General features: G+C 37.6%; 1 protein-coding gene across 2 annotated transcripts in view; it reads right to left on the bottom strand.

Annotated features, from left to right (window-relative positions):
* HMCN1 (hemicentin 1) overlaps window positions 1–18,251 on the bottom strand; it is a 184,698-nt gene that overhangs the window by 91,724 nt on the left and 74,723 nt on the right. Inside the window, exons 18-30 of one of the 2 annotated variants that reach the window (XM_085315669.1) lie at window positions 16,895–17,022; window positions 14,758–14,902; window positions 13,245–13,357; window positions 11,536–11,695; window positions 10,547–10,730; window positions 7,977–8,104; window positions 5,877–6,149; window positions 4,905–5,000; window positions 4,284–4,478; window positions 3,188–3,318; window positions 2,354–2,501; window positions 1,750–1,876; window positions 573–727 (exon numbers count right to left, since the gene is read on the bottom strand). In XM_085315669.1, the coding sequence (XP_085171795.1) occupies window positions 573–727; window positions 1,750–1,876; window positions 2,354–2,501; window positions 3,188–3,318; window positions 4,284–4,478; window positions 4,905–5,000; window positions 5,877–6,149; window positions 7,977–8,104; window positions 10,547–10,730; window positions 11,536–11,695; window positions 13,245–13,357; window positions 14,758–14,902; window positions 16,895–17,022 (1,983 nt within the window). Of the gene's footprint in view, window positions 1–572; window positions 728–1,749; window positions 1,877–2,353; window positions 2,502–3,187; window positions 3,319–4,283; window positions 4,479–4,904; window positions 5,001–5,876; window positions 6,150–7,976; window positions 8,105–10,546; window positions 10,731–11,535; window positions 11,696–13,244; window positions 13,358–14,757; window positions 14,903–16,894; window positions 17,023–18,251 lie in introns of those variants that run through there. The other variant, XM_085315668.1, reaches the window with a different exon arrangement.

The raw sequence follows: 18,251 nt of genomic DNA, 5'->3' as shown, positions 1-18,251 counted from the left end.
AAGCAAGTACACACACCACAGTACCTTCAAATCATTTGGAATGTTCTTTTTTCAAAGGTGGTTTGGGTCTGATTCTGATTGGTTTTGCACTGGTTTAAGTCTATTAACTTTAACTTATTCCTGACTGAATTTACTCCTAACACTAGGCTAAAGGAAAATAAGACCATGATGGTATTAAAATAGAACTCTTTTAATTCATTTCCCCCTCTCTAAAACAGATCAACAGAATGAAGCCAACTTGATAATAAAATAATTCATTTGAAACCAATTAATAACAAAATCTGAGAAGGCCTTCGAAGCTTTTTAGGCTTTCAGTAATTACAAACCAATAAAAACAAATACACAAAGCCACTTAAATGCCAAGCTTGCAAATATTCAAACTACATCCATGCTTAATGTGATACACACAGATACTCAAGATATCACCACATTGACAGATCAACTAAGGTCTACACACAAATTTTGCAAGTCTTAATTCGTATTCATCTGAGCACCCCTATTCAAAGAATAAACCTATTTTAACGGGCAAAACAAAAAAAGATATTCTAGGATCAGGCATTCTATAAACTTACCATGGATGATCAGCTTGACCTCCTTAACTTGTTTGCCAGCACTGTTGGTGGCACTGCACTGATAGTGACCTTTGTCAATCCTTCGAGCACTCTTTATGTGCAGAACTTGACCTTTGTCCAGAAGCTCAACATTGGGATCGCCCAAGAACAAGGGCCTGGAATAGAGATTATTTCACTTCATGGAACTCTGACTCCCTCCTCTCAACATTGATTTAAGCTGACAATAATAACAAATGGTACTTAAATGGCAGTAATTGTATTAAAGAGTATCATTTAGCACTAGAACAATGCTATTCATTCGAAGAACTACACTAAGGTGACAAGCTATTAGAATCCATTATTCCCTAATTCCAGAAGAAACTAAAAACCAAAGTTATTTGACTAAGGTCACCCAGGGCGCCAATGGCAGAGTCACAGTCCTACCTTTACTCTCAGTTCTCTTTTTTAATTACTAAGCCATGACAGTCCTTTGTTAATAACAAAATGTCTGCATTTACTAGATAACAGTGTCAAAGTCTCAACACCAAAGAATAAGCAATTGTCACATCAGGATATCTGGGTGTACTAGCCAATATCTATACTGAACTGCATTACCAAACACCAATGCTATTTTTAAAGTATTTACAGTCCATTCTATTTCTCAGCTAATATTTAAGCTGCCAAAATTCTTTTCTTTGTATGCTTTCCTGGAAGATGAGATGAAGAATTGAAACATGCATGCTAAAAATGTTTTAAAATCTTTATATATCTTTATATAAAGAACTGTACAAGGCACTAGCAAGAAAAATATTTGACATGGGTACCGTCTACCAGTGAAAAAAAATCATGTCAGCAAAGCAACTGTATTTTAACTAAATATAAAATAATCTAGATGGAAAGAACTCAAAAAATGGTTATGTGTTTGTCTTGGTTCAAACACTGTCTAGTTTCAAATACTGTAAATCTACTCTGTAAGCGTCCATGTGAGTAATGTGACAGCTCACTGAGAAAAGCAGGATGCTAATTTTTGACCAAAGGACCCTACCATGTCACACTACCGCAGATTTGGTCTGGTGACGATAACTTAACATTGAGAGTGGTTGCAAGAAGAGCTTGCTAAAACAATGCATCTGTTTATTCTCTGTTGTAAAGGAGGAATAACCAAGACACAGACCACAAGCAACAACAAAATACTTACTTGCCATCTTTGAACCAGTGAACGTCAGGAAAGGGGAAGCCTTTGGCTCTACACTCCAGACTGATTTCCTGGTTGAGGATGACTGCAATTTCACTGGAGGTAGCAGCACCTATTATACTTGGTGGTACTTTAAAAAGACAAACGTTACAGGAAGAACTGGAATTTATAGAGGGAAGATATGTTATGAAACAGGAAGAAAAGGAGTAGAGGAGCAACTCAAATTTTCACTGTGAAGTCCTGCTAGCCCAAAACATCATTTCTACTGTGACAAGCACTTTCACACTAGTGCTGGTCAACTAACGCAGAAGCAGATTCCTTCTAGCTTCCCATCTATGTTAGTATCGTACTCTCAAAATACAAAACAAAGCATTAAAGACTCAAGTCTAGAAATGAAAACCAGCATTTTGTCTCTGTTATTATCAGAACGGCAAACTTTAGGTTCTTAAGAGCCGTCATGAAGAGTGCTACAACAACCAATGTTCAATGGGTAGCATAAGGAAGAATCTATCTATATTAAGTTGAAACATAATGGTGTCTTAAATAGCAATTATTTTTCAAATCATCCTCTCAAAAACAAAAACAGAAAACACCACACAGTACTAACCTAATACATCTATGTTAAACAGTTTCTCAGAACTTCCTGCTACGTTTATGGCTTTGCATGAATATTGTCCAGCATCATCAGYAGCAGCTCTAAGGAGCTTCAGTATCTTCCCATTCTGCAAAATCTGGAGAGTACTGCTTTCCACAACCTTGAAAAAACCCAAGAGATTAGACTTATGTGATTCAAGTTACATTAGCCAAATATCACAGCTGGATTTTTATAAGAAAATGATAGTTTTACTCTAAGGGTAATCCATTTTCCTTTTCAGTCACAGCGCTAATCTGCTCAAAAACTTCTGAAAGGTATCTACTATGACTTGTAGCTCAGCATACAATACAGAGTGAGAAAACTGTAAATTATTTGTCCATCAGCAACAGTCAGTCAATCTGGTGCGTAAAATGTCTCTCCTCATCTTAAAGTATCAGTTATCAGCTACAAGTAGAAGCACAGAAACCCAGAACAGTTCTAAGAAACTGAAGTAACATCCATGAGTTCTTGTTTCTCTATCTATATTACAAAGAAAATACTATTATTGCTCCCTCTGCAAATGTTCTGGCATCTATAATACTGGGAGATTGTTAAGGTTAATTCCTGGAAGAATCTTGAAAGAAGAGTTTACCTCCAACTTACTAAACAACTGTATTAATAGATCTGCCAAATTTAGCTAGCTTTCTGTGTGGGTGTTCTTACTGCAGTTTAAATGTACATTAAGGCATGTATTTACTTTAAATGAGCTCTCACGCCAAACACTCAAAAGTGAAGTTAATACATAATAGTTAATAAATACTGGAATTGTTGAAGACCATATTACTTCATTAGGTTAATTTTACATACCTGGATATCTTCTTTATACCAGGAAATGATTGGGAAGGGGTTACCAGATACTTCACACAAGAGACTTACAGGATGCTGAACAACTACAGATGTATTTGTCACTGTTTCTTGATCTCTAATTTCAGGGGGAACTGCAAGAAAGTTTGAAGTAATCTGTGATGTCTGCTGTCCCAGTGATTTCCCACTTCTTCCTTCCCTCCCAAAGGATCTCTGTCATTTAATTTCCCTGCTTTATTTCATCTACCCTCAATGTTTCTTCTTCACTCTAGACGTACCTCTCCCCTTTCTCACCCTTAAAGAACAGACTCTTCTATTGCCCAGTAACAAATTCAGAGAAAACTACCTGAAACACAATCATCAACAACATTTTAAAGGAGTAATTTATAATCTCACGTTATCTGCTTATTATATCAGTTTCCAGAGAGTCATTCTTCATTTCTCGAAGATCTGTCTATTATTTCTCCCACTATGACTGCATGGAAAATGGGCTTATGTGGTGGATGAGAAAGCTCAAACCCCACTGACAAGCCCTGCTGGCACACGACAGAATTCCTGTTGTTCTCTTTTAAAGAGATAATACTGCTTGGATATCAGAACTAACCACCACAGGAAGTGAACAAAGCTAGAGTAAAAGCAAACTGTTGGAAACAAAATGTACCACCTCAAAACATATCTTACAGCCACCTGCAGATTTTCTATTTTGCAATTAGGGATAGGGAAGAAGAGTATCAGGAGCAAGTGTTCTCCTACTCTGTGCTCCATTCTGTGAGCCATAACTTCTCTCATTCTTTTATTTGAAATGTGGATCTATCATCCAGTCTTTAACTTCTACAGTGCAAAAGCCTTCATTGCTATTTGTGTCAAAGTCATCAACTACAGCTCTTTGTTTGAGCAAAACAAAAATGTCTGCATACAGCGCAAAGCTACTGTGAATAGAAATAATAGAAGTTATACAGAGGATAACAGAAATGCAAGTACTCGGATTAGTTTTCATAGTGCAACTGCTCACAGAAGATCTGGGGCATGTGATTTCCATCAATAAAAGAGAAGATGCTCTTCTGAGAACAATTCTCCATTAGTTCTATTTATTATTTACCATGAACTTTCAGGTTATACTTTCTTTCTGTGCTTCCAGCTTCATTTACTGCCATACAGGTATACTCTCCATTATCAGAAGGTGTAACAGAAGCTATGATCAGCAGTGTCCCATCCTCCAGAATTGAAATCCCTGGTTCACTGCCTGTCAGTTCTCTTCCATTACGCAGCCATTTGATGACAGGTTTTGGAATCCCTAAGAAGAAAAAGGCGAAACTTCAAGAAATTCTTTGCTTAGCTCAGAATAAGCAGAATTCAAATAACTCCCACTACTTGCTACAACTCTTAGTGGTAAGGACAATCCACGCAAAGGCAAAGGGCCTTCAAATACACAGAAAGTCCCTACTGTTATAGCATCAAACCAACATTAAAAACCTTAGTCCTAAACATTTTAATGCTCTTGGTGGCTAACAATGACTTTTCACAGAACTTCCACATACAGTGGTTATTTAAATCACTATTAATTTTAGTTTTTAGCATAAACTATGCTTGAAAAAAACTGCATACTGTACATTTTTACCATGACAAACAGTACAAATAAACTTAGCAATTATCAATGGTCAATAAAAAAAATGTATGTATATATACTTTTGTCACTGAAAGCAGTAATAATGTTGCACACCTTTTGCTGGACAAGGGAAAGCAACACGTTGATTTGCCACTCTTTCTTGAAATGGGCTACTGTATGGAGGGTCGAGATCAGCTATAGTAGGAGGTTCTGAAAGAAAATTGAATTAATTGCCCACTGCTCCTAAATATAAAAATATAATCTAGCAATTCCTATCTTACTAGTCTCTCTCAGTCATATAGGTCAGATTCCAATAACTATAAATTAAGCTGTAGAAAGACTTTCAAAATTCTACTCAGATTGGTTTTAAGAGCTGCTGTATTTATTTTGAAGGCAGACATAGTGTCTGCTGACTGGGACTATAGGAAGAATCTTATTTATAACAAAGTGAAGTTAGTGGAAGCTCTTTGTTGTTTATAATGGGTGATTCTCAGCACCTCTAACCCCAAGGAATCAGAATATTGGCTTTACACTATCAATAAAAAGAAATAATTCACAATGAAGTCAGCTCACATCAGTCAGTTGAGCAAGTCACTAGTCACATTTATACTTAAATAGGCACGTTGACCACTGTTGTCCAGTTACCATTTTAAGGTAATATTAACTGACCTCACTCCTCTTTCAGCTCATACAAAATTCCATTTCCACTTAAAGTGACACTAGGCTCTGAGGTTCAGAGACATACTCTGAAAACTTCTGACATCTGAACACAGGGAGACAATGTTTTTCATCTTAATTGCCTAGTACAAAAGCAAATCATAAGCACCTTTAAGACTCTATAAAAAAGTAATATATTTTGGGTTTCCTTTTCTTACTTCTGCAAACTCTCCAAAGTCTCTTTGCCTATTCTAATTTTCCTTAATTAATATCAGAATGCAGCATCTAAAACACACACAGATTTGGATTTTGTACCATGTAACAGTTAAAACAGCAAATATTGTCCTCTAAAACATACAGCAGACAGCACCAGCATGAAATTATACTTAGTCATGGCACGAGGCAAGATTACTGGCCTAGTTTAAATACCTTGAACTTGCAGCGTTATCTCTGACGTGTCGCTGCCTGCTACGTTACTAGCAACACATTTGTAGATTCCAGCATCGGGAAGCTGGACTTTGCTGATGCTTAGCACTCCATCCGGGCTGTGGATAAACTGGCCACCATCCATCAGCACAGTACTTCTGCCTTTGAACCACGTGATTGTTGGAGGAGGGATGCCCTGAGCACTGCAGGGTATGTCAACTCTGTGGCCAAYGTGTACTTTCATAACCCGAGGGCCACGCTGTATCTTTGGAGGAACTAAATAAGAGAAACAAGTCCACAATAAGGCAAAGAAAACAACGTGCAAAATCACTCTTGGGGGAAAAACTTGTCCATTTTTGTTATTTTAGGAAATGTCCTTCCTTATTCAAGGAAACTGAATTTCCTGAAGTGACCAAGGAAGCAGAAGTGCATTTTCCCTACAGAYTGGAAGTACAATACCTTATTGCTTAACTTGGATAGGCTAAGTTTCAAATTCTACTGTATTACCTCCCTAGAAATAGCATATTCTTATTCTACTAGCATATCCAAAGAGCTATGGGTACAGACTGTTCACAACACACATCAATTCAAAAGCTTTTATGATAAAGTTAACTACATTTTCCCTTTGACATTTTAATTTCCTTCCCCTTAATCCATCATCTTTGTATGCTTCCAAACACAAGTTCAGACAAGAAGATAAAATATGGCTAGAAGGGGGGGCTACGCTAATCCCAAAGCATAATACAARTCTAACGTAACTCTTTTGCCACAATGTTTTTATTTCTAGGGATCACTGATAATAAAARGACTTATAAAGAATGTCTGAAACAATAACAAGTGCCATTTTTCCAGACTCTGCTAACATACAAGTATAGATAAACAAAGAGGTGCACTGATACTGGATCTCTCTATACACAGAGCTAGACAGTAGTCTGTTACAGYCATAGTAATTGAATTAGCATAGTCTGAAGTTTTCAGAGCTGCTTGGGGCAGGCGTTCCAACGTGGCACGTTCATGGGATGTGATCCATTTCAAAGCCRTATGTTGGCAATGGGCACTGGCTTCCTCAAATTCTACACAAGCCACAGGAGAACCATCTCCATGTGCAGCTGCTACCGATCAGCTTCATCTGGGCTGTACCAAGCCATGGCTCCTGCACCTGCTCTCCTCTGTGCCAYAGCACAAGCAGGAAGTACTTATCTCAGGGCCTGCGTTTTTGTGTCCCATGGAAGACAGGTGAGCAGGAATAAACAGGAGAGTACAGAGTTAATGATATGTGACATTGAACTGAGGAGACTATGGTTGGGGCCTCAGCGTAGGGAGAGCAGGAAAGAGACAAGAGGGTAAGAGTGTGATGATCTATGGCAAAAGGTGAGCGAAGTGGACACGGGTTCTAGCTTGAGCAAGCAAGATTACACACGTTCACTAAGCGGTAGGTAGGGCGGGCACAAGGACAGGCTGCTGGTCTGAGCAGAGAAAGTGCTTTAAGAAGATTTGTTTTGTAGTAGTGGTTTGCATAGGTGGGTAGAGAATCTACAGGCATGTAACTCAGCACAAAGACAGGAGCAAGTGCCCATCCACAGGTGATAATGCAGCACATTGGTTTCACACCACCACCACTTGCAGTGTAAAAGAAAATTTGGGACATTCCRTATCAATAGAGTTTGGATATCTAAATCCCATCAGATCAGTGGGAACTCAACATCTGTGAGACTTAGCTAACTTTACTAATCTCAGCATTTGTTGGAAGACTTAACTGATGAGAAACTCTTACACAGCAAACTCCCAAGGGCATTAGAACAACAGTTTTCAGCTCTTAAAACTCCTGTGGCTGACTTAGAAAGAACTGAATGTCAGGTAGTGCTGTTATTTCCCTCATGATTCTAAGCAACATTAAAGGAAGATACATAGAATCAACACACACACATGCATGCGGTATTTCCTTTTCAAACAAGCAGTGACAAAATTTGCATATGAAGATAATATGACCGGAAAGAATATGGGTCAATAGCATTAAAATGTACATAAGAAAAAACGTTCTGCATGAAAAGATGCTAAATTCCAAGTGGAGCCTTGCAGATGATTATCCTAGTTAAAACTTACCATGTACGTTTAGCTTCACTGACTGAGTCACATTCCCCGCAATATTTGTGGCTACGCAGATATACATTCCACTGTCTGAAACTTGTGTTTCACTGATCTTCATTGACCCCGAGGGCAGGAAAGTGTGTCTGGAAAAATAAGCAGCAGATATACTGTATAAATATTTATTGAAAGCGGAATGATCTGTACTTACATATTACTAATGATTGCCATGAACTAAAATAACACTGTTCTACACAGTACATTTCATTGTGCTTTGTTACTAAACTATGACTTAAACTTACTTGTTTTTTCTAACTCTTTACTGAACCACTTCATTCAGAACATGGAGCAAATATCAAAAATTTAAGATCTACATAACAAAATTTGGTTCTAGCTACTTACAGGGCATGTTAAAACCTGTCTCAATTCTAGARAAGAACAAGGAAAAAAATCAAGTACATATGGAGCCCTTTAACCTCTACTCATAAATTTATGCTCATCTCAGGTCATCAGTATAAGCAAGTTGCTGCAAAGTTTTTGATTCTATATCACCCTGTCAAAGGAAAGATGATGTGATAATTAATGAAGGAATAGAAGCTTTTCTGAAGGCTATTCTGATTCAAAACTACCAGCTCTGCTGTTACTAGAATTTGTCACCGTTTACCACTGAATAGTTAACTGTAYAGCAATGATTTTTATTACAGTTCTGGTCACAGGCTTGCAACGTTTAAAGATACACTCTTGGCCAGCTAAGCCAAACTCTTCTTAAACAGAAGACAAAAGAAATAGAGAAAAGGAAAAAAAAATTAGGCACGGACACCTATGATTGGTTTGACAACTGGAAACTCAAGTCTTGCACTTAAGGTTATATTCAGTTTAGACAAAGTTGGTGGGAATTGGTGATATCACCTGTCTTCCTTTCTCTGGCACATTCTAATCAGGAGGATGTCTGCATATTTGGTATGAACGGCAAATGTGGGGATTTTAACAGCTCACAGAGATGAATGGCAAGAAAGTGAAGTTCACTTCTTCCAGGCCACCCATATTTGTATGATATTTCTATGATATCATGACTCCTCCTCTGCTGCCTTTTTTTTTTTTTTTTAAGTAATCCCAAAAGACATGATGGCTGGAGGAGCTTGCCTCTCATTATGTTGTCTACTTATTAGAGTTGCTTCCTGACAAAGTGCTTCATTTCTGATTTGACTTTTCTTTTGTTTACTGGTCACATTTCTAACATTGTCTTTGGGTGGTCTCAAACAATTTTGTTTGGACTAGTTCTTTAACTTTTGCTGACATCTGTAAATAATCTTGGAATGGGCTGAACTGGACTTCTTCACTGGACAACTTGGACCCCTCCACAGCAGCCACGAGCAAGTAGCCTAATTTATCTATGTCTCATGAGGTAAAATAAGGACAAGTAATGGATTAAGAATGCAGATTCATTAGTGCATGAGATGTGGTCACAGAACGCAGCAGAAAAAAACACGCAAAATACTGCCAACAAATTAACCTTCTGCACACAAGACCCTTCATCACAAAACATGCTGGCACACACAGACARTAGTTGCTAACGTTGTTGCAGACCCACAGGAATAGGTGGGTCTGAAGATCAACTTTTCCACAAAGACAACGGGCTCACTTTGAGGTCTGTATGATTCCTCACCCACTGTACTGGGATCGCTGAAAGACACTAGACAACCAGCACAGCAATCTCTAGAGTGTGCAGCTGGCCAGACTTGCTGTTCCTGGACTTAGGAATATAGCCATAGCCTTTACAACCTCTTAAAGTATCTTGGAGACTGGAAAGCATTAGCAGCCCATGGGACAGTGCCTGGCATTTCAGCTGGGGACACAGGGAAAAGAATCACCTAGTTTTTGCCTCCTTTATTTTGCACTCCTCCAAAATAGTGAGGAAGGAACCAAAATATCAAGTCCACACTGTCTGTTCCCAGCTTTTCAGTCTCCAAAGCTCTCAGCTCTACATTTTTATATGTATTTAACTATGTTTTCATATTTTCATGAATGACTGGAGAGTTTCTGGATCCAAAGCACAGCATGATAGGAGCTCTTGCAAGCACTCCCAAACATTTATCATTATCTCTGTTCTACTGGCTGACCATACCTCATATGAAAAACAGACAATGCTCCCCTGAGCATAAATATGAAGTGTTTAAGAAAAGAAAAACATACATTTAAAGATTTTAAATCAGATACAGATTATGTGGGTCTCAGGACACCATCACACTATAAATATAATGGGATCTTTTTTGACCTTAGTCTCCTGAGGTTGCAAACTCAGAATGAATTGCAAAGTTATGTCTCTGCTCAGAAACACTTACTGGAATGGAGTCTGTACCACAATACATAATGTTAGCATTTTTCAGAAAGTTTTCAGTTTGAGAAAAGAATTTCAAGAGCTAGTGATACAGGGTCCTTATGGGGAAGGAAAAAAAAAAAAAAAAAAGGCAGGAACAACTTAATATCTTTTAATTGACCATGAGGCAATTAAAAAGTGTATACCCTTCCAAAACCTTGAAAGCTTAGAGGCAATTTCATTTTCTTTTGTTTTCATCAAATGTTGTTACCTTGGAGAGAACGGAGATATGAGCTGCATTTCTTTGGCCCAGGTAATTATGGGGGGTGGCAAGCTCCTTACTTCACATGGAAGTGTGACATCTTCCCCTGCAATTACTGAGATCTCTATGGGTTTATCATTGGCTTCCATGACCATTCCTTGCTGTTCTCCAGGCCTGGATACTCTAGGTTTCACTATAACACGGAACATGTTAAGAAACTGCAATGAATATATGTATTTTTTACAAATGTAACACCATACAATTTTATTTCAGATTTATTTCATCTATTTTTAGATGTTTATATAATTTAGTTTATATAACATTACAATCTTATTTTTAATGACATGTCTGTATTAGAACTTGCTGTTGTGAATCACCATAGTGCAGATGCACCCAACTTCACTAACACGGGCACTGGCTGATGCAACAGCACAAGTATCTGCAAGGCTGCACTTTCTCCCYAGGAAGCAGGATAAGTAGTCAACAGCCACAGTCTATGTATGCTGAGCTCTGTACTGCACAGGTCATTTGCAACCACTACCTGAACTATGTTACACTACAAGCCAAAGAGCCTTGTGCAGCAAGCCCAAACCTACATCTAAATCAAACTTTTGGTAGTATTGGGATATGGTAGGAAGACTTGTGAAGGATGGGACTAGTGCATCTTCATTCTTCTCTTCCATCAGCAGGAACTTCTATTTCTGTACAGATGCTTCTTATCCACTACTCTAAAAAATAAAATTGTGATGTACCCAAGTTCCCTAGTCCAAGAAATAGGTGACAGGTACCAGGAGGTTTTARGAGAAGGATAGGACTTTTAATCTTAGCAGATCACTGAATCCAAAGTCAAAAGCACTAATTAGAGATTAGCTTAAGTCCTGTTTGAACTGCAGGTATCCTACTCCAGAACATTCATCTGAATGGGTTCTGCAGCCTACATGAGAACTCAGTTGGCAGAAGAAGGAATGACACTATATTTGGTTTTAATCTGCATATACCATAGACAGTCAGCTGGACCTTCCGTGTAGCATAACCAGCAGCATTTGTTGCAGTGCATACATACTCCCCAGTTTCTTCRCCCCCTGGTGAAACTACATAGAGACTTCCATCAGAACCTGCAGAAAATTTCATGTTGCTGGGAAGAATTTGTTCTCCCTTCTGTGGAAACAAAAAAATAAAAATAAATGATAAAGAAAGAAAGAAAAAGAAACACATCCCACAATACCACAGTGCATGGATTTTCTAAAATAAAATAAATTACAAGCATTTAATTCAATGAAAGTCAAAGCTTATGCAGATAAAATAAAAAACACTGTTAAAGGAATATAAAAATTGGCAGCCCCTGGAGAAGCTTCCCTAGTTTAACCCACTATTACAGCCCCTTCCTATGAAAACAGTTRTATTTATTAATATAACACTGGGTCAGATTTTTCATTGTGCAATATGCTTTACATTCATTAATGCAGTTTGGGAGACCAAACAATTGGAAGGCAGTCTGATTAAACTGAGCAACATTCTAACTTACATTACAGCACTACTTCTATTRTTTATAGCTGGGATGGATAAAAAATATTTTGAATGAGCTTGGCCCCAAAATTCTGTCCACATAAATTAACTAACTTCAGCAAATTTATCATTTTTTTAAGCTCACTTTCTAGCAGTAACAAGAACAGAAGTATAGGGATTCTTATGCAAAAAAACTTTTATTTTCCAGGATGTAATTCTTAAAAAACTTCAAGATTTCAAGTGAATTAATTTTGAAATGCATTTCCACTGTACAAACAGATTTTGTATATAACGCTATTTCTCAGACACTAGATTATTCCCTGTCTGCATAGGAACTTTTATTTGATAATTAAGTAGGAAGATAACCTTTCCCTGCATCTCATTCCTCCTGTTTTACTCATTGCCAAACAATCCAATTACTCAGTTCTATCTCTGCTTTTAAACAAAACTGTTCACAAGGTCCCAATCAGTTACATCTGTGCAACTTCTGAGACAACACTCTGTTCATGGCAACATCATGCAAGCTGTAACAGCATTCATCGAAATGTCATGCAAGCTATAACATACCCCAAATAACTGCTATTACCACAAATTATGTCGTTCAAGTGGGGGGTGAACAAAACAAAACAAGAATCTCACTCTGAGATCTCAACCTGATTCCTAGACCTCAACCCAGGTGTAGCAAAACAAAAAGTAAAAAAAAAAAAAAAAAAAAAAAAAAAAAAAAAAAGTTTCAAACTGCAACCCTGGAGCCATTACCTAATGCTTTTCCTTCCTCATAACTGGATCTCCTGTCAGGGATATGACTGAAAAGTGACAAATGGTTAATTCCACAATGCCGTTTTTACATATACTTTCCTTGGAGGAAAAAAAAAGTGACCTTAAAGTAAACTTCCAAAACAAAACTCAACTTTCAATTTGCAGCAAGTTCTGAATCTCAAATTATCAACTCACAACAGGAATATTAACAAGTTCTAAATAGAAAGAAACAGTAAAACTTCTCCAAATGGAACCTTGATCTACACTTGGACTATGGCCAGAAAGGATTGCTCTAAGAAACAAAAGCAGATGTGAATAAACAGATTTCCAGGTCCCTCACGACAAAGTTTCTGGCTGCCTTTCTTGCATATAGTTTCTATTATAGCTAAATGATGTGCTCAATTTATCTTTCATCATGAACTGCTTGAAGATGAGAAGTTACCTTGGACCAGACAATCGACGGCTTAGGAACTCCACTTGCTTTGCATGGCAATGTTACTGGGATTCCTTCAATGGTATTGAATATCTGCTGTCCATGCTGAATAACAGGCAGAACTAAAAATAAATGCATATATTAAACACAGGCAAAAGACAGATTTCAAACTAYGGCACATCTCCTACAATAAATTCCACATACTCAACTACTACTTCATATGCATAGCCAGGATGGGAAATTTACTGTATTTGTTCTCTGAACCCCAAAATTGACGTTGACCAATAACTTTYTCCTCCACTATCCAGTTTTTCATTACAACTGGATGCCTATTCGTAACAGAGCACATCAGCTATGGACGAATCACTGGACTACGCACATGCAGTTTGAACCTAACTGTAGGTATTTCACCTAGCTGACTGGGGTCATTTCAGAAAGTTTTTATAACAGTATCCTCTGAGGACATTTTAGGCCAGGTTTCCTAAAGAATACTGTATACGATCCATCCTAGACAGCGCGTTTCCTAAGAATGGGTTCAGCATTTTTGATGCTGAATTCACTACAGTCAAAGAATAGTATTTTGAACAGACCAGATATAAGAGCGAGAGAGCTGATCACTCTCCAAACGCCTTTAGTCTTTGTTATAAATGTTAGAAAATTGTGGCAATTATTGCAATCATTTCTGCAGGGACTGGACTTGCTGTCAGAAGAACTTGATTAAAAGCACCAAATCACTTCAAAAACATACATATATAATGATGATTTCTGTCCTTAAGTTCTGAAAAATTCCAAAACTACTGTTCACATAGAAGACCTCATCAGACACAGAGTACTTGGTGCATTAACCAAAAACAGCCATTTTATCATAAAAGGATGTTCCAGCATCTTCAGTGAAGCTTAAAATAAGTCTTCCATGATTAATTTGACACGTGAGAAAATTCCAACCTGTAACCAGTGARGTGGTTGTGACCTCCCATACAGTTAATACAAGTATCTGCAGCTGAAATACAGATGGATTACCACAATGCTAACACTTGTCTTGCTGTCAGTGTAATTTTGGATACTGTTAAAAAAAAGAAGTTTCGCCAAACTCATGATTTATTTTAAGTGCAATACTCCCATGAATTGTGCTTCCTTTTATCAGTTATGAAATCCTTCTGACAGCACTTCGCATGGCTTTCCAGTAAACTCCCAGTTGTCCCTGTTTTGTTAATAAAGTTAGAGATGAAGCTTGCAAAGCACAATCTTTATAGATGTTTTAAAAGGAAGATTTTTCAAGACCACAAAATGATGTTTGTTTGGGTTTTTTATTTTAAAAACAGTCTCAACCACACAGCTCTTTCCTGTGCATTGGACTCCAATTCTCTCCATATTACTACACAAATTAACACCATTACAAAGAGGAAATTTGAGAAATCAGTATAACTTTAAAGAAAAAAACTCTACAGACAGAGCTACTAAAAGTAAGAAATGCATTCTCATCTTGAAACCAGCACCAAAGGAAGAAAACAGCATTTCTTACCATACACATTAACAGTAGTAGTTTTGTTGTTTGTTCCAGCAACGTTACTTGCCATACAGGTGTAATCACCTCCATCCTGCAGCCGAACTCTTTCAAGGTGCAGGCTTCCATCACTGCGAACATTAATGTAGGGATTGGGAACCAACTGCCAAAAGAGCGATATGATGTTTTACTGAAGAAAATACTTGTTTGATAATATTTACTTTGGGATACAGTGTGACTTSTCACTTTTTTAAAAAAAGTTATCTGTTCCTCAGGAAAAAGCAATCAGCTCTGACGTATACATTCCCCTTCTGAGGATGTTGCATAGGTTTGGCAGATAGGATAACATGTATTTTTGTTTTAAGTGCTGGCAGCAGCAACACTTAGAAGTCCTGTATTGTGAAAGATAACACAGGGTTCTAACTCTCACCAAAGAATAGTACTTTTTAAAAAATTATATATCCTATAGTAGCCTAAAGAAATGACAATATCTTTACCAATCAGCTGGAAGAGCATGGACTACAAGCTCAGTAATGTAGTAGACTTGCCTTACAGTGAGACTGTCAGAAGGAGAAATTGTTTCAGTCATGCCCCATTCAGAAAAAAGTTGCACCCTTCCCTAAATGGAATTCACTGGACTGTAGCTTTTGTCATGCGCTTAGAATTACAGAAAACTAGCTCTATTATACAGAGGCATTAGCAATTCARAGAGAAGCATCGTGCCAGTATTTCTCACAGAAGTTCGAGCCTGTGTCCATTGTACCTACACGGTCTAAAGAAAAGGCCAAAGATTCCCAGTGGTACAAAATTGAGTCGAAAACTCTACAGATTTCAAGAGAAGATAGTGCCAGAGTTCTGCCTGATGACAGTAAACAAAAATTGAGCTGGGTCTCCTTGAAGCCACAAGAGTAAAGGTAGGATTTCACAGGTCGTTGTCGGAGGAGAAATTAGCAGGAAATGACTTGCARCTACACTGACAAAAGACAGTGCATCTAATGCAAGATGTGAAAACTCAAACGAAGAAATTTTTTCTATCAACTCTTCCAATTACAAACGCAGAGAAGGGGCTTTTAGGGGGCAATCTGCAAGGAACATAAAAGGCAGGACTTCATAGGGATCTATGCCAATAATTTAACTATTACTGAAGAAACGAAACTTCACTCAGACAACAAACGTAGGTACAGCGTGCATGCAACCTTCCTTCGTGCAGAAGTTATAAAATAGCAATGGTAGGCTCTGGAAAGAAAGAGAAAACATACATGCTTTTAAGGGCTGAGYAGTGCACAACTAAGAAAGAAGTACATAACAGAGGGATGCTTATATTTGATCTTATCTCCCAGGCAACAGTAAAACTCAGGATATTTTTTAAAAGCCTAAACTACAGAAATTTTCTGATATCTCTATGATACCTTTATTTTCAAAAGTGGAGAAAAAGAARTAGTTTTCAGTCACTAGGATTCAAAATTCCAGTATTTTTGTCATTCTGTTGAATATGCTCCACTAGCATCCCTATATTTAAAGTCTAAGGCTCTCATTTAGGAGCTAACTAGCAGACATTAAAAAAAAAAAAAGAAAAAAGAGAGGGAAGGGAAGAGAGAAAAGGACAATTCACAAATACTTAGGTTCCTAGCTCATTTCTAGACCTTCACATCCTCCACTACTGTCCCCTCTTTCTTCATCTATGCTTTGGAGTTTTAAATTTCCTGGCATGGGCAGTGATGAGAGTGAGGCATAACGGTGAGGATGCCATACCTCCACTTTTTTATTTTGAACCGTACTGCACCATCTTTCCTCGGGGGAGCAGGGTGAACGGCCGCACTCTGAATGACAGCCCCTGCAGAAACTCAGCACCAGCTGTAGCCTTACCCACCCAGCCCCTTGGCTGCTCCCAGGGAGGCAGCACCTCCTATCGAGTTGAGGCGGTCAGCTGCAATCTGACTTGCTCAGACACTTGGATCCTTGCTTCCAGAGAGCTAGCCAAATTCTGTGCTATATCTTTATTTTTAAGTGTAAAATCTATTAGTATATTTTTACATCAAACTCTGTAAATTAATCAGGTAAGAGAGATACTTTACCAAGCTGCTATCATGGGTGAAAATGTCAGTTGCAGATTTTTTTCTGTCAAAGGATCTTACGTAAAACAAAATATTCTTACCACCATACTGTTTTTAATCCATCTCCTGTCTGGAATGGGGTTTCCAGCAAGCAGCACACATGGCAGAGTGAGCTGCTGTCCCTCAATTACATTGGCTGTGGCTGGGCTTACTCCAATCAGAGGTGTAACTTGAATGAAAAAAGAATTAGAACAACAACTTGGCATTTTTATACATTCATGCAAAGTATACAACCTGAACTTGTATTAATTTGCCCTTTCACTAGGTCTCCCTGTGCAAGATACTATGCATATATGGCAGAAGAAATGTTTCTTACTGTGAACATACAAAAACATACAATTTAAATAGAAAAAAGGGGTAAAGAGAAAAATGTAACAATCAAAAAGCATGATATTGCCAACACACCTGAAAAAGAATAATTTGAGAGCACTCTGGTATCAGAAATACCAATGATGAAGGCAGAAGAAACAAAATGAACAGATGGGGTAACATAGGAGAGAAAAGGAAATTGAGGAAATGCATATAAGATGACCCTAAGGCTAAGAAATTGCAGCAAAAGCAAGATGTTGTCCAGCTGAAACTGTATCCAATACAGTATTTCCCCCAAAACTTAAGTATCCACAGACACCAAGTTAATGTATTATTTTTTCCTTACTGGAGCAAAGCACTGAAGAATAAAAATAGCAGGTTTGGTAAGGGCAATATATAAAAGCAGTGGTTTTCTCTGGGCATAAAACTTGAAGTTTTAGAATAGAGGTCAACAGCCTGGCCAAAAATTCTGCGTGCTCTGTAAAGATCCAACAGAAAGCCTTTGTATACATACACAACATAAGTTACTTTTAAATAATGGGGATTAAAAAACACATTTAAATTGGTAAAAACATCTTGTCTATCAAATGTTACTAGCATACAGAGCCCCACCACATGTTTTAAGATAACAAATGTTTTCTCTGATGGCAGATGGACCTTGATTCCTATGCTCCCACAAATATACATTCCATAGCATTATTACTTCCTTTTACTGCCAATTCTCCAACTGAGATAATAAACAATTCCTTAATAGCACAGCTATTGTCAAGGCTGGATGTTTACAGTCTTCTTGGGCCACTTCCCAATTATATTAACACAATGCCCTAAGCAATTTCATTGCTGCTTTTTATTTTTAAGATTAATTAGATGACAGGAAATTCATCATTAGCATTTAGCATTATGGTGATTTTTCATTCCTTAATATATTTACTTAGGTATAATAAACAGATGAAATAAAAATCACTTTGGAAGGTTCATTTAACAAAGTGTAGACAGAATTAATTCAAATTATTGTAGTCAGTGAAAAGGCAATGTTCAAATGGGCAAAATTCACTAAATTCAATTATAATGTTCCATGCAAATATCTTC

Source organism: Rhea americana, unplaced genomic scaffold, assembly GCF_003343005.1.
Source record: "Rhea americana isolate MKP2758 unplaced genomic scaffold, rheAme1 scaffold_434, whole genome shotgun sequence".
Lineage (NCBI taxonomy): Eukaryota > Metazoa > Chordata > Aves > Rheiformes > Rheidae > Rhea > Rhea americana.
Note: the sequence above shows the minus strand (reverse complement) of the source record. Positions and strands in the feature narration are given on the sequence as shown.